This window comes from Coffea eugenioides, unplaced genomic scaffold (genome assembly GCF_003713205.1).
Source record: "Coffea eugenioides isolate CCC68of unplaced genomic scaffold, Ceug_1.0 ScVebR1_2939;HRSCAF=4064, whole genome shotgun sequence".
NCBI lineage: Eukaryota > Viridiplantae > Streptophyta > Magnoliopsida > Gentianales > Rubiaceae > Coffea > Coffea eugenioides.
The window spans coordinates 5,137-19,094 of record NW_020863471.1 but is presented as its reverse complement, the minus strand read 5'-3'; the positions used below and the strand labels follow the sequence as shown (position 1 = coordinate 19,094).

Sequence of the window (13,958 nt, the reverse complement as noted above, 5' to 3'; positions counted from 1 at the left end):
ATTGCAGGAATGATGGTTCTACCAGATTCTGAAGAAACATACAGATCATAACAGTATAATCAACAGTTTCATGCAAATATGTTTTCCACTTCATTGGTCAATTGTTATGTGGCCTTGGTGAGTTTTAGTATTTAAAAGAACACTTGTTTTTGTTCTCTTATTACTTGTTAAAAAAATGGATTAATCTTTATATACACTGTCACTGTATAAATTATCACCATTATATATGATACATGTGCAAAATTTAAATTTGAAATTTAAAATTTGCTCATGTGGTATCCATCCAATTGTGATAGTGTATATACTGACAGTGTATATAAAATTTACTCTAAAAAAATATAATCGAGCTCCTATATACGACAGCAACTAATTAAGCAAAGGGAGAAACACAGTTCTAAACTGCTTCTTGATATTTTGACCAAAATAAAGTGATTTCCAAAGTTTGTGATTTTAGTCAGATTTATGACAACTAATAGAAATTAATATATCTAATGGTCAAAAACAATTAGAGTTAGTCAAAAGTTTTGACTTTATATTTGTGGTCCCTAATGTTTGAAACTTTAACAATATGGTCCCTTATTTTTCAAATAATTATATTTAATTTTTGAAATGAAATAAAATATGAATTAAATTAAATACGTGAAAAATGTGTTCTCAAATTCCTATAAAATTCCCTAAAAGCAATATTTCATATCGGCATAACACTATTCTTTAGCCTAAAATCATCTCTTTGTTAAATTAATTGCAGTCAAATAAAAATATATGATAATATATATAAAGAAATATTAGTAGGAAGGAGAGAATCCTGATTATCGTATATAACCATATTCGAAATGCTATTGCACAAATTGTTGCATTGCATTGCTTGTTGGATGTAGGTTTCAATTAGTTATGGTCATGATTACATTAACAAGTAAAGTTACTTACCAATATAAAGTACTCGTCTGGATATTTGAAAAAACTTGTTTTTTTTTCCATGTCTTTCCTTCATATTAAATCAAATATTTTAATAATAATGTTTAAATGTATTTGTATTTATGCACATCTATACTAATTGTTTTATTAAAGAATTTAAACACTTATATAAAATGCCATTTGAAGCTTAATGGATAACCAATTGCAATGCCAAAATTGGAAAAAGAAAAATTATTGTTCTATCAACTTATAGATTCTAGAAGCTTATACTGCATGACCGCATGGAATTAAATTAGGGATAATTTTACATACCTCCGCTGAGGTATATGACAATTGCAGCTAGATCCCTTGTGGTTTGATTAATTACCCATACCTCCCTCAATTACACTATTTGGATAACAATACAAACCCGAAAAGCTGTCATCATCCAAAAGTCCTGAATACCCTGAAATAACCTTTTGTTATTATTCAAAGAAATATTTTCTCTAACTATCATGTCTCTCTTACCACAATTTTTGGCCTTTCCCAAATCAATTGAATATTGTGCACTGGCATCTCTATAAAACTCCTCACGGCACAAGAATGTTTATATTGGCCTATAACCATTAGCATCTACAGAACCACCCTCAAAGTCCTAAAGCACTTTAAACCTTATCTTATGATGTTCTGCTTTTGCTTTGTCCTCATTGCAATTTACAACCCATGACTTGGATATCTATCTCTACCATCTTATTCATTGTCACGTCAATCGTGAGAGTCTCTACCAGTAGGCATTAAAAACCATATTGACTTGAAGATTGGATATTCAAATCATGAGCCTTGTAGTTAGAAAAAAATTGAAAGGATTTGCCTCTAGTGCACCATTTTGGTTTAGACGAGTCTTCTCTCTAACCCTTTTATACAATCTAATTGAATTTCCTCCCCTTCCTATAATATAGGATAATATAGATATTACCAGGAAAAGAAAAGAAAAAATGAGAGACTCCAACAACTCCAAAACTGTTGCAAAACTAGCCAACAACAACTCTTAACGATGATATGTTAAAAGAACTCAAAAACAAACATTATCATGTTGTTCATACATATATCAAAATTGGAGACTTCTCATCAATACATATCTAGATGTACACATAGGGACATACTCATAGTACCATGACAAATTTTTGAAAAAGTTTAGCATTGCTAGATTTAAATAACTTGATGGATTGAGCGACCAAGAATCTCATAAGAAGGTGACGGAGGCAAAGGATATTAGTAGCTCCAATATATATGGGTTGGGGAACAAAAAATAAGAGTGAAGGATCAAGAAAATGAAGTTCGGTGGAATATTAGTAAGTAAAATTTGTGGTCCACAGTGGTTGTGGCAAAAAAAAGTGAAAAACTTATTGTTTGTCTCTTTTTTTTTTTGGCTAGTTCTTTTTTGTTAACATTATTCATTTGAAAGTTTTGCCAATTGGTTAAGAAGGTTACTATAGTCATTTTGTAAGCTCAAGGGACGTATGTGTAATTGCTTAAACCACAGGGCCTTGCCTATATTATAATATATCTTAGGGGGGGTATGTGAAATTATCCCATTAACTTACCCAATCTCTTTCCTCCCCAAAAAAAGGTATGACAATTTCACTTAGCGCCTTCAAATTTTAAAAAAATCTCATTTGCCTCCCCTCTTTCAAACTTTTTGTATCATTTACAACCCAATTTAAAATATAATATTAAAAATTTCATTTTGAGAGAGTAAATATAATCTGATTTCAAATTTGCCCTTTTATTGTCTTACTTTTTACTACAAAAGTGTGAGTATATTAATTATAATTTAAAAACAAAAATAAAAATACAAAGGTTTATTCTGATTAGACAAATTATAGTATACTTTTACAAGGAGTTAACACTTGAAAGTTTATTTGAAATTTTTTCAAGTTATAAAATTAATATTTTCTTTTCCATAAAGTGTTTTGAATTAACTTAAGGAGTTTTATAAATCCTTTATATTTTTTAAAATTTTTTATCTTTTGTCCAAATTGATGGATTGAAAACTAAGAAAATACAACATGCTAAAAGTTATATATGAACTTGTTTGTGTTGGTTTTTAACTGGTGCAAAAAAGGTACTTTCATTATTGTAGATTGTTTGAAGTTGTTTTTAGGAGTATTGTAAATCATTCGTAATTTTAAATAATTTAGCATTTCTTGTCCGAACCAATGGCACAAAAACTATTAAAGAGTTTTTTGATCTTTTATCAATTTTTAAATTTCAGTTAAAGAACCATATCAACCAATTTACAACAATTAACAGATAATTTTGGAATGAAATTATATTATCTCTCCCATTATGAGTTTTTTAATACTATATTTTGAAATGGGTTTCAAATGTTACAAAAAGTTCAAAGTACGGGATGTGGATGAGATTTTTTAAAATTCAGGGATGTCAAGTGAAACTGTTGGAAACCTCAGGGGAGGTTTCTGAAACTATCCCAAAGAAAAAAAAATCTTGTCCTTTTTGCCTAAGGGTATATGAACCCAGTTTTTGGCTATTGGTGCTCTTAGTTCAACTTGTATGATTTAGGGTCTGTTTGGTTGGAAGTAAAATGTTTTCCTTGGGAAAATATTTTCCGTGGAAGTAATTTTCCATGAAAATCACTTCCCTTTCATCATTTTCAAGTGTTTGGTTAGCTTATTGAAAATATTTTCTTACTTCATTTTTCTGGTGTTTGTTTAACTTTTGAAATATTTTCACTTTTATCTCTATCTTTACTTTCTACACATTATAACTACATATTTCTTCCCATGCAAAATAAGAAAATTTATCTCATTGTTTAACTTTAAAAAATCTTGGAGAAATGTATATATGAATAAAAAATATCTCCTTAAGCAATAAACAAATTGCTGGCCATTTAGTGTCAAATATCAATCACATGCAATGCTTATTGTGACATATATCTTGCACTCTCACTGCTGAAAGTTTCTCTAGAAAAAAAATGTCCCTATTATACATAATTAATTATTAGCATAGGATGAGCAGGATGAGATTTTTTTTTTATTTTGAATATACTAGGGGGAGGGTTGGGTTGGGTTGGGTGGTACGGGGGAGGGAGTGTAAGGAAGAGCTCTTGGGTTCGAGTCCTCCTGTTTACACTAAAAAAAAAAAAGAACATACTACAAGATGTTTTCAGTAAGTTTGGAACATACTACAGGCGGGATGCATGCATTTCGGAAAACAACTTCAGTAAGTTTAGAAGGGAAGTTGTTTTCCATAAGATGAGTGAAAATATTTTACATAGGAAAATGTTTTCAGTAACTTTTGTGCAACCAAACACGGGAAATTAGGAAAATATTTTCCTGGAAAACATTTTAACTCGAAACAAACGGACCCTTAATGTCATACAAATTCAGTAAAAAAGGTAGAAACAATTCATTCAACAATTTGGTAAAAAACTCATTAGAGGGAAAATACCAGCAACTTATATTCAGCAAGTCTTGAAGTTCTCAAACCGTATTTTTTTTCTTGTCATAGCCTTTTTTTCGTTTTGAAAATTGAGCCAAATAATTTGCATATTTATTCTTTTAGTTCAACTTGCCTTAGTGTGAAGCAAATTCAGTGAAAGAGCAGACAAACAAATTTTTTATTTTGCTAAGTGACAAATTTAAAACAAACAAAATTCGCGAGGTAAAACTCTACTAGTTCTTCTCCTTCTTCTTTTTTTTTTCCAAGAGAAAAAAGGAAAGCTTACAAGTCGAATCAAGACTTATTGATGACTTGATTAAATCGCTACCGGATGAATTAGTCTTGGTTATTATAATTACACAGGTTCATTTGCATGAGGATTCACATTTACAAAATTCTTAATCCACCAACACCCCACCACCCCCCCCCCCAAAAAAAAAAACTCTCATCCCTATGCCTAAAAAAAAAGATTATTTCTTCATTTAGATGGGCTAACTAGGTGACATGTGTTAGGCCGAGCATGCTTTAGATTTAGTCTCAGCAGAAATTGGGCTGCACAAAATATAAATGAAGGTGTTAACCCAGTTGTGCCCTTGGTTGAGCAGAGATGAATTTACCGTTGGGCCCATCTAATCCCCAGCCCTTTCTTTGATGTCCATTACCGTGGTACCCGTGTTACCCAAAAAATTGGTAATTTGTTTCATAGATACTGAATTTGACCGACTTTAATTAAACCCATAACTGTATAACAAGTGTCATACAAAGACAAGTAATTTTCTTTCCAAACTCACACAAACAAACCTTTGTCTTTGCCAAAACGGAAAAAAAAAATTTTTAAAAAAATGCCTTGCCTTTTATGTACACAATGAAGACAAGAATTTCTTTTCTTTTTTTTTTATTTTTTGAGGAGGAATGATTTGTCAAGATTCCTAGTTATGGAATCTTTTTTTAATAAAAAGTAAATTTTATTAACAGAAGGTTGGAAATCGTTCAATGTGATTTGATATACAGCAAGGGACAATCTTTAATTTTCAAAAGCAATTTATTAAAAAATTTCAAATTCATAAAGACAACAATATACTTTTGTTGATCATTCGAGAGAGGGGGAATCGAAAGTGGTTCTCTTCAACTTTTTTGAGACCAATTTCATGTCATATCATTTTAGATTTTAGAAAAAAAAAACCCATAATGTGTAGCTTGTAATTGGATTCCTATGGGAGTACAAAATATGAAATCCTCGTACTAATTGATTTTGATCCAAAGATGTTTTATTTCTCCATATTAAGACCACAAAATTTATTATTAGAATTGAGCGGCCGAAACATGGCCTCATGGGATTTGACCCAACCCAAAACCCTTATGCTTGTGAGCAATTGTCAAAAAGGATTGCAGAGAGGGCATTTTAGTCATTTAAATCAATAAGAAGCGAACCCGTGAAGCCCCGTGCCTTCTTAAACCCTTCTGTAAGGCTCTAACCCTTTAGCCGGTAAAACCCTCGTTGTCTTTCTCCTCCTTTATCGTCTGCTGCTTCTGCCCAAAAAGTCAGACGAAACCAAAAGGAAATTCAAATGGCAAAGCGTTTAATTCCTCTCCTTAACCGAGTTTTGGTGGAGAAAGTGATCCCTCCTGCTAAGACAAATGCTGGGATTTTGCTTCCGGAAAAAACCGCCAAGGTACTTTTGAATTTTCTCTCACCTGCACACTTTTATTTGTTTATTCTTGCTTGAAAAAAGTGTCTTTTTCTATGTGGGCATTGTCTGTTTCTGCATAATTTGGAGTCGTGGTTTCCCTAATTGTGTTCAATAGTGCACAGGAAATGATTAAGGCTTGTGGGTCTGCACCATATGCACATGGTTTGCAGAAGATGTGTTAATATCTAAATCTACAAAAATATGCTACTAAGTTGGGGTGGATGATGTTAATTTGTTTCTATGCATTTTTTCTATTTCTTGAGATTTTTTTCTTGGGGATATTTGGTTTTCGGATGATGCAGTTTACCATGTATGAATGGTGGATAATAGTTCAAATGTGTATGCTTTGAGTGATAGTGTTGTTATGCAGATTTAGAGGGAAACAAGCTGGGAGAGATGATGAGGCTGTATTAGATTCGATTAAGGCTTTTTGCTTGTAAAATGTGTATTTTGTGAAAGATTTTATTTTTTTATCTAATATACTAATTACTGTTGATAATACAGTTGAACATGGGGAAAGTTGTTGCTGTCGGTCCAGGGTATCATGATAGCCAGGGAAAGCTGATTCCTGTTACCGTGAAGGAGGGGGATAATGTGCTGCTGCCTGAATATGGAGGAACTCAAGTGAAGCTCGGCGAGAAAGAGTGAGTAACACATGTTTATCTTTTAGATGTTTATCCTCAATGTTTGTCTCCATTCACATAAATAACTTGAACCAAGTAATTTTGGTTGATGAATAAATTAATGACTGAATCAGCTTTCTTGGCACGTTGAATGTCCTTTTTGATCCAAAAAACCTTAACTGGTCATAATGTTTAACACTTCTGAGAATGCTAGCAGTTTTTCAGTTTTAACATTTTGTTATACCATTGCACTTCTGTGTTGAGGATCCCAAATTTTGGAGGACCTTGAAAGTTAAATCTAGCTAAGTTTCAAGGCTAATTATAGGTTTCCTTTTATTAGTAATTAGGCATTTTATCACATATGAAGTGTGCTTTTTTGATGCAAGAACCATCTTCCCTTTCGTATGTGTAGCTCATGCTGATCAGAGATTAGTTACTTAGTAATGTCTACCTACTCTTGAACCAATGGCAGTTTTGTTATTATACTTACTTTTGTCTGTTAGTTGTTCCATTGGCCAGGTCTGTTAATTTGTGATACAGCATGGTCTATATAATAAGTCAATCTCAAAACAGTCTTTATTTAATCCTCTACGTATGGCTTGCTCTCAAGCCACTTGTTCTTCCCTCATTAATCTGTTCTAGAACATAATGCAGTGCCATTCTTTTGGAGAAATGATATCATCTCTGACAATTGTCTGATGTTAGTCTAGGAATATAGTTCGTGGAAAGCATGTCAGCCAATCTCACCAGAATTTGCATCATGTAAATTGTGGGGGATGGTGGATCACACTACGTACCTATTCTAACCTTGAGTTTATTACATAACAAGTCTAAAGAATAGCACCCCTTATTCCTTCATAGCTAGATCAAAGTGTCAAAATGAATGTAAAGGCTATGATGGACCATGAATGAATTGGTTTTATCTCATTTGAGCGATAAATATTAACAGGAAATGGCTACTAATGGGTCTGGAGTTACCGGAAATGATGTCTCTACTATAATAAGTGACTTATCCACATTATTACAACTTCTCAATATTTTGGATTGACTTGGGGAATCTTACAAACACAAGCAAACCTTGTGCTGTACCTAGTGCAATTGCAGTCCGGTTTTTACAGATGAAAATCTCACTTGTGCATTTGATCAATGCAAAGTACTGAATTTATCACATATTGCTGATCCTGGATGTATTTTACTTCTACATGGTTGTCAATGTTTCAAGTGAATCATGTGATTCATTCTATGATCTACCTAACACTCCTTTTTGGTCAGATTGAACTTCTTTACTTTGTTTTTGAGTTATACAAGTCTGATTGACTGAATCTATGGTCGCAGAATAGTCTTATCCCTTTGATATAGTTTTCCAGCGGTGGAACTGTCTCCACTAGTGTATTTTATTTCTTTTTAAAGTCAAAATAGAAAACCGTAACTGTTTCATTGGGTAAAAGAATAGCCAGGGAACTGCATTCCTCACTTCTCTTTCGAGCTCGAAGTACTATGAGAGTCCAATTAAGGCATTCAATTATTAATTGAATTAGTACAATGTTGAAGATGCTTGGGATCCATTGTTGTGATCTGATATTTCAGACGATTAGGATATAGATATGTTTCTTTCACATAATTAATGAGCTTCAGATAGATGTATTGTCCAACATTTTGCAAATCTACGTGATTTGCCCATCCAGGAGTTATGGTCCTAGATGCAGTCCAACTTTTTGGGAATTTTTTAAAATCATCTTCAGTATATCTGGGAGTATTCTCAAGGACTTGTACGCTTGTTCCTCCAAGGCCTATATTATGCCTGTATGTAATCTTATAACAATTTCTTATTAAGCAATTTGAGATTAGGAATTTCCTGAGTTTGTATTTTCACCTTGAAGGCGTAAGCAAATAATTTTTTTTGGTGATGGGTCATGATCCTTGACTCAGTAGTTTTACCTCATAGGGGTAGCATTTCTTCAGCAGCTGGTACGTAATATATTGTTAAAGATTGCTCAACAGGACATGAGTATGCATTGCTAACTCAAGTTTCATAGAATTTCCTATATGAGAAAATGAAGCATTCAGAAGAGACGTGCTATAGAGCTAAAAAGAAGTCTACCAATTAGATAATTAGGTGTGACCAATAACGATGAGTATGATTCCTTTAATAGAATGAGAATGTTTTTGAAAACGTTTGCCAACTCCAACCTTGATCTTTTCTTCTTTTATTATCATGAAAACCGTGATTACGGCAATAACTTTGAGCTACAGCAAGTGTTGTGTATATAGAACATGAACAGCTGAGACTTGCATGATGAAAAGTACCACATGTGAATAGTGGCATGTGATGAACAAATTCCGGTCAATGTTACTGTGAATTGTGCATTGATGTCATCACCTTTTTTTACACATCATTATCATCTCCAAACCCTTGGTTTTGATTTTTCATCCAATCTGATGCTCAATGATGATCATCATGAAAACCCCTTGCTTGTTCGTGACAATACTTCCTGTCTGTCCTTGAATAAATTGATTAAGAGCAATAATGTCAAAAACCAGAATTTTAGATTGACCAAGTGAAGTGCCAGTTGTATCATTTTGGCTGTTCATTTCATTAGCATCTTCAGCTTTAAAATTTCAAACTTGGCTTTTATTTTGAACTGCTCTACCTTTGTTGAATTGACTGGGAATTCGGAATGTTGATTGCTTTTCACTTTGGATTGGATTGTAGGATTAAGTTCTTTTTTGGCGAGAATGCTAGGAGCCAACTCTGTGTTTTTTGTGGCTGGGTGTGTGTAGATGGGTGGGGGTAGGTGTGGGCTTGAGAGTGGGGTGTGTTTTGTTCTGTTTTGTGTTTGTCTATGTGTTTATGTATGTTGCACACACTTGACGGATCTCCATTAATTCTGTGTAAATCTGTGGCTATATATAGGCATGATTTACTTTGTTGTATTCATATTCTCCTGTGTATGAGACATGTCATGAGTTGGATTGCCAGATGCCCAAATAGCTGTATGTTTATGTCAATTGCAGTGAATATGTCATTATCTCTTCCTGGTTTTTGTGGAGCTGGTGTTGTCATGTAAAAATGATACGTGCAGAACTAAGTTCATTTATTGCCATTTGCAGTTAGCTTTGTGTGGTCTTCATCACCTTTACTGGCGCTGTTTTAGCAGGCATTTATTATGGAATCCTTGTCTACTCATTCTGCACTTAGTATAATCCTGAACAAGTAAATATTCATTTTCTGAATGCCTAATAACAGAATTGACGCTTAATCTGCGTACATAGAGGGGATGATTCATGTTGGATAATAGTCCATCCATTGATATTGGTTGATCATTGAGCTAGGTTTTTTCAAGGAAAACTGTCATTCACAATGAAGAAAATCTTTGAAGCATGCGTGCCATGTGGTGTTGTTTATCATTGCTTGTGTACATATTTAAATACTGAAGTCTTACTGCATGAAAAATATGTGAAGTATGTAACTTTAGCTGTTTTGGGCGGATATCCATTTTTTTAACCAATAAGCTTCAAAGTATGCTAGCCTTGATTTTGTGGACCCTTATCTGCTTTTGTCATCAAGAAAGCGTGTTTCTTCCTTGAAAGAGGCTAACTTACGATTCATTTATTCAGATAATTGTGCCATCTTAAACTATTGGAAACCTTCTTTCTTCTCCTCTGTGTTGAGTTCCTGAGGTCTTCGCTGTATTTCAGCAATTATGCTCTACTAATGTGGAAATCACTTTGCATTGTTTTCAGGTACCATTTGTACCGAGATGATGACATCCTTGGAACATTGCATGATTAGAAAGCTGCTACTTCCACCATGTTAAAGATATTACATTGGTGGTATGCTAGGACTATGTATCAGCGGGTCGGAGAATTGGATTCTCTTAGGATGGAAAATGCCATTTCTTAGTTTTAAAATGTTGATTAACTTAGAAGGCTGTCTTGACATTTTAATGAAGTATTGCGTCTTTCTGACCCTTGAGCCTTAACTCGTGAATTGGCCAATTGTGTCGCAGAAACTGTTTAATGCTTGCATTCTTGTAGGTAATTGATATAGGCAATGGAGTCGTTGATCCCATTGCACATTTGAACAATTCTTGGGCAACTGCATTTTGCATTTTCTTATTCTGTTCTTTTTTTGAACGAGTGAATTTTAGATTGAAGTCTTTAACTGCTATAAAATTGGGATCTTGGAGACAAACTATTTAAGCCCATCCAAGTGTAAGCAGAGAATGGTTATAGGATGGATGAGCTCCACCTCCATTTCCTGATACCAAGGATGAGAACTTTGTCAGTTTCTATTTTGGGTTAATAACAGCGCCCCCCCCCCCCCCCCTCTCCCCCCTCTCTCCTCTCCTTCTTTCCCCCCAAGTTTTAAATATATACATTTTTCCCCTTAATTCTCCTCTCTCGCACATCCAGAGGGGAGGAGCAGGTTGGGGGGAGGAGCAGGTTGGTGGGGGAAGGAGAGGGAGGGAGGGAGGGAGGGAGAAAGGGAAATAAAGAAAAAAGAAAAAGCGGAAGGGAATAAGGAAAAATTTTTTTTTGTGTGTTTTTGAATATTTTGAGATGTGTATTTAAAAAATTTTGAGGAGTTCTTTGAAGTTCCTATAGCTAAAGTTATTAAAAAAATATGGTCAAAATAATTCGCATAATCCTACACTTAGAAAGCTATAAGAGTCATTTAGCGCAAGCAATAAACTTGTAGAAGAAATATTTGGCCAGAGTAATTCACATAATCTTACACTTGAAAAGTATAAAAGCCTTTTAGCGCAAGCAATACAAGATGAGATTTTAAGAATTAAAAATTTTGGATTTAAATTTCTCTTTCTTTTTCTCCATTTCTTAAACCTACACCTATCCTGTGAGATAAAAATTTGAAAAAAAAAATGTTCAGTTTAGTCAATGGAACAGTTATATAGAAATAAAAAAAATATAAAAGAAATGGTCTGAATGGTAAATAACTTGAATGATCGTGTCTGGACCCTCAATCAATCCTTCTAATCACTTCCAAACCATAGGCAAAAGTGATTGTAGCCTATTCACATATTTGCCAAGGACACCACATTCGAATCGTCCAAAATCAAATGGTCCTTAGCATATTTCTGAGTTAGAGACATTGGGATTAAATTTTGAAAAGTCATGTCAAATTTAAGATTTTAAAGGAATAATCATTAGGTTTATTGACTAATGTATACGATTCCTCTGGATTGAAGAAATTACTCGACTAATCTGCTTGCAAGTGTTGCTGATGATAATGCCAGAAAAAAGTATACAGGCAGAGTAATTCAGAAAATCCTACATATGGAAAGCTATAAAAGCCTTTTAGTGTGTTTTTTTTTCTGTCGACACGATAAATTCTATGTTACAACTACTCTTACTCTATATTAGGAAAAAGGGAATCTAAATAGATCAAGAAGAATCCGATAAATCACTATCGATTCAAACGGATGTTTATGCACTCGCTGGTAAAATAGTTTTAAGAAAATCTGAATATTAAAATGCAAGTCGAGGAAATTGATCCTTGACTTACGCCAGATTTAAAACTTTTTGTGGTTCTTTTAGTGGATTTTTCTATAATGGAGACAGTACGAATGTCCCCAGCAAGGGAAAAGCTGGCCCGTTGAAGCATCGATTAGCACGTGTCCAGCCACGGAAATCAAGGCTACATGGAAACCGAAAGGAGAATTGCTGAGCCGGCGTGGAATAGTGGAGCACATGTTCCAGTTCCACCTCCACGTCAAACCAGTTGGCAAGAAATATGTGATGTTCCAGTTGGACGTCCACATCATTGCAAACGTGGAAAGATGATTAATTTAAGACCGGAGACCAACGAAACACTAAATTACAAGTGGCCCCGGAAAAAGGCTGGGCAGTAAAATGGGTACTTTCAGAAATATCCCCCGAGATTTCACTGAACTCCCTGAACTCCCTCTCACATAAAAATTAAACAATTACACATACCTTCCTTGGGATTTAAAAAGACAATTTAAATCTTAAATATTTTAAGAAAATTCTGTTATTTGGTATACGTATATTTACAATGAGTTTGTTAAAATTTTTTCCTTCTTATTTCTTTTTGTTATTTGTTCGTCAATGAAACTGTAGAACTGTCACTATTGTCTCTAGGTTCTATTATAACTAAATGTCGAATTAGTGAAATTTGTTACGAGTTAATTTTATATGTAATTCAATGTTTTTGTTTATTTTGTTTTCTAATTTTTATTTTTAATTGACAAAATGAACCTTTTTATGGGCCAAAACCAGTATTAAATTATGATAATTGCATTACTTGAAAAATTAATAAACTCGAAATGAGTTTATCAACATATTTTTTCTATCTTATAAATCTAAATCCATAATAAAATACCAGGAAAAAGTTTCCAATCATAATAATAAAATTATTATAGTTGTTTATAAAATAGCAGATATGTACATAAAAAAATTTGGCACCTATTCCATATAATTATACTAGATAATAGTCTAATTTTATAGAAAAAAATAAAACACGTTGTACAATGGCATTTATGGGTATTCATTTAAATTTGCCGAAATAAATATTATTTTAATATATTGTTACTTAAACTATTGAATTAATGGAGGTAAGCGTAATTATTCAAATCTCATGAGAATTCAATGAAATAGTCAGAAACCTTAGGAAAGGTTTCTGAAATCATCCCCAAATAAAAAGCATGGTATAGATGCATGTAATTTGTAGCAGGTTTAGTATGTCCATGAATAACAACTTTTATTTTGCTAGTGCAATCTTTTTTTTTTGCTTAATGATTAATTATGAATTGATCCAAGGTGTAAATAATTGTATAATAATGTTTGGTTAAAGTATTCATAGTTGTATGAAGAAATAATTGCACTTGAGGTATTTATGTACCATAGTAGTCTTAAAAAAGTTATGTATACAAAAATAGTGTGGTGCAATCATATCTGCTAAATAATACAATTCATACAATAGATGAAATATATTATGTGGGATGGTAATTAAATTTATGATGTGTGTGATTATATTGACATCGGTATTCATTTTAAGTAGAAATAAAATGAAAGATAGCATAGTGCATTTGTGCATTAGTGATGTATTACTATGTAACAAAATTAATAAGTTAAGCAATATAAAAAGTGAATTAATAAATGTACACGCAAATTACTATGTACGATAATGCAAGTGTATTGAAAAAGGATAAATAAAATTAGAAGGCAAGGATAAAAAGAATAACTGAAATGCATTAGGCACGATCGAGCTGATTAGAAGAGACAAATTATGAATGAAATTTGTTGG

General features: G+C 33.0%; 1 protein-coding gene across 1 annotated transcript; it reads left to right on the top strand.

Moving 5' to 3' along the window:
• Nucleotides 1-5,833: 5,833 nt before the first annotated feature.
• LOC113757307 (10 kDa chaperonin, mitochondrial-like) lies at nucleotides 5,834-10,758 on the top strand. The gene is made up of 3 exons (XM_027300665.1): nucleotides 5,834-6,029; nucleotides 6,552-6,691; nucleotides 10,415-10,758. The coding sequence occupies exons 1-3, from the start codon at nucleotides 5,925-5,927 to the stop codon at nucleotides 10,461-10,463; spliced, it is 294 nt and encodes a 97-aa protein (XP_027156466.1). The 5' UTR covers nucleotides 5,834-5,924; the 3' UTR covers nucleotides 10,464-10,758.
• The last annotated feature ends 3,200 nt before the right edge of the window (nucleotides 10,759-13,958 follow it).

What these genes read in the sequence shown, in the direction of transcription:
- LOC113757307 (XM_027300665.1), top strand. Translation starts at nt 5,925, where the DNA reads ATGGCAAAGCGTTTAATTCCTCTCCTTAACCGAGTTTTGGTGGAGAAA. An exon ending in TTCCGGAAAAAACCGCCAAG is followed by an intron (nt 6,030 to 6,551) that starts GTACTTTTGAAT and finishes TTGATAATACAG; the next exon opens with TTGAACATGGGGAAAGTTGT. An exon ending in GTGAAGCTCGGCGAGAAAGA is followed by an intron (nt 6,692 to 10,414) that starts GTGAGTAACACA and finishes CATTGTTTTCAG; the next exon opens with GTACCATTTGTACCGAGATG.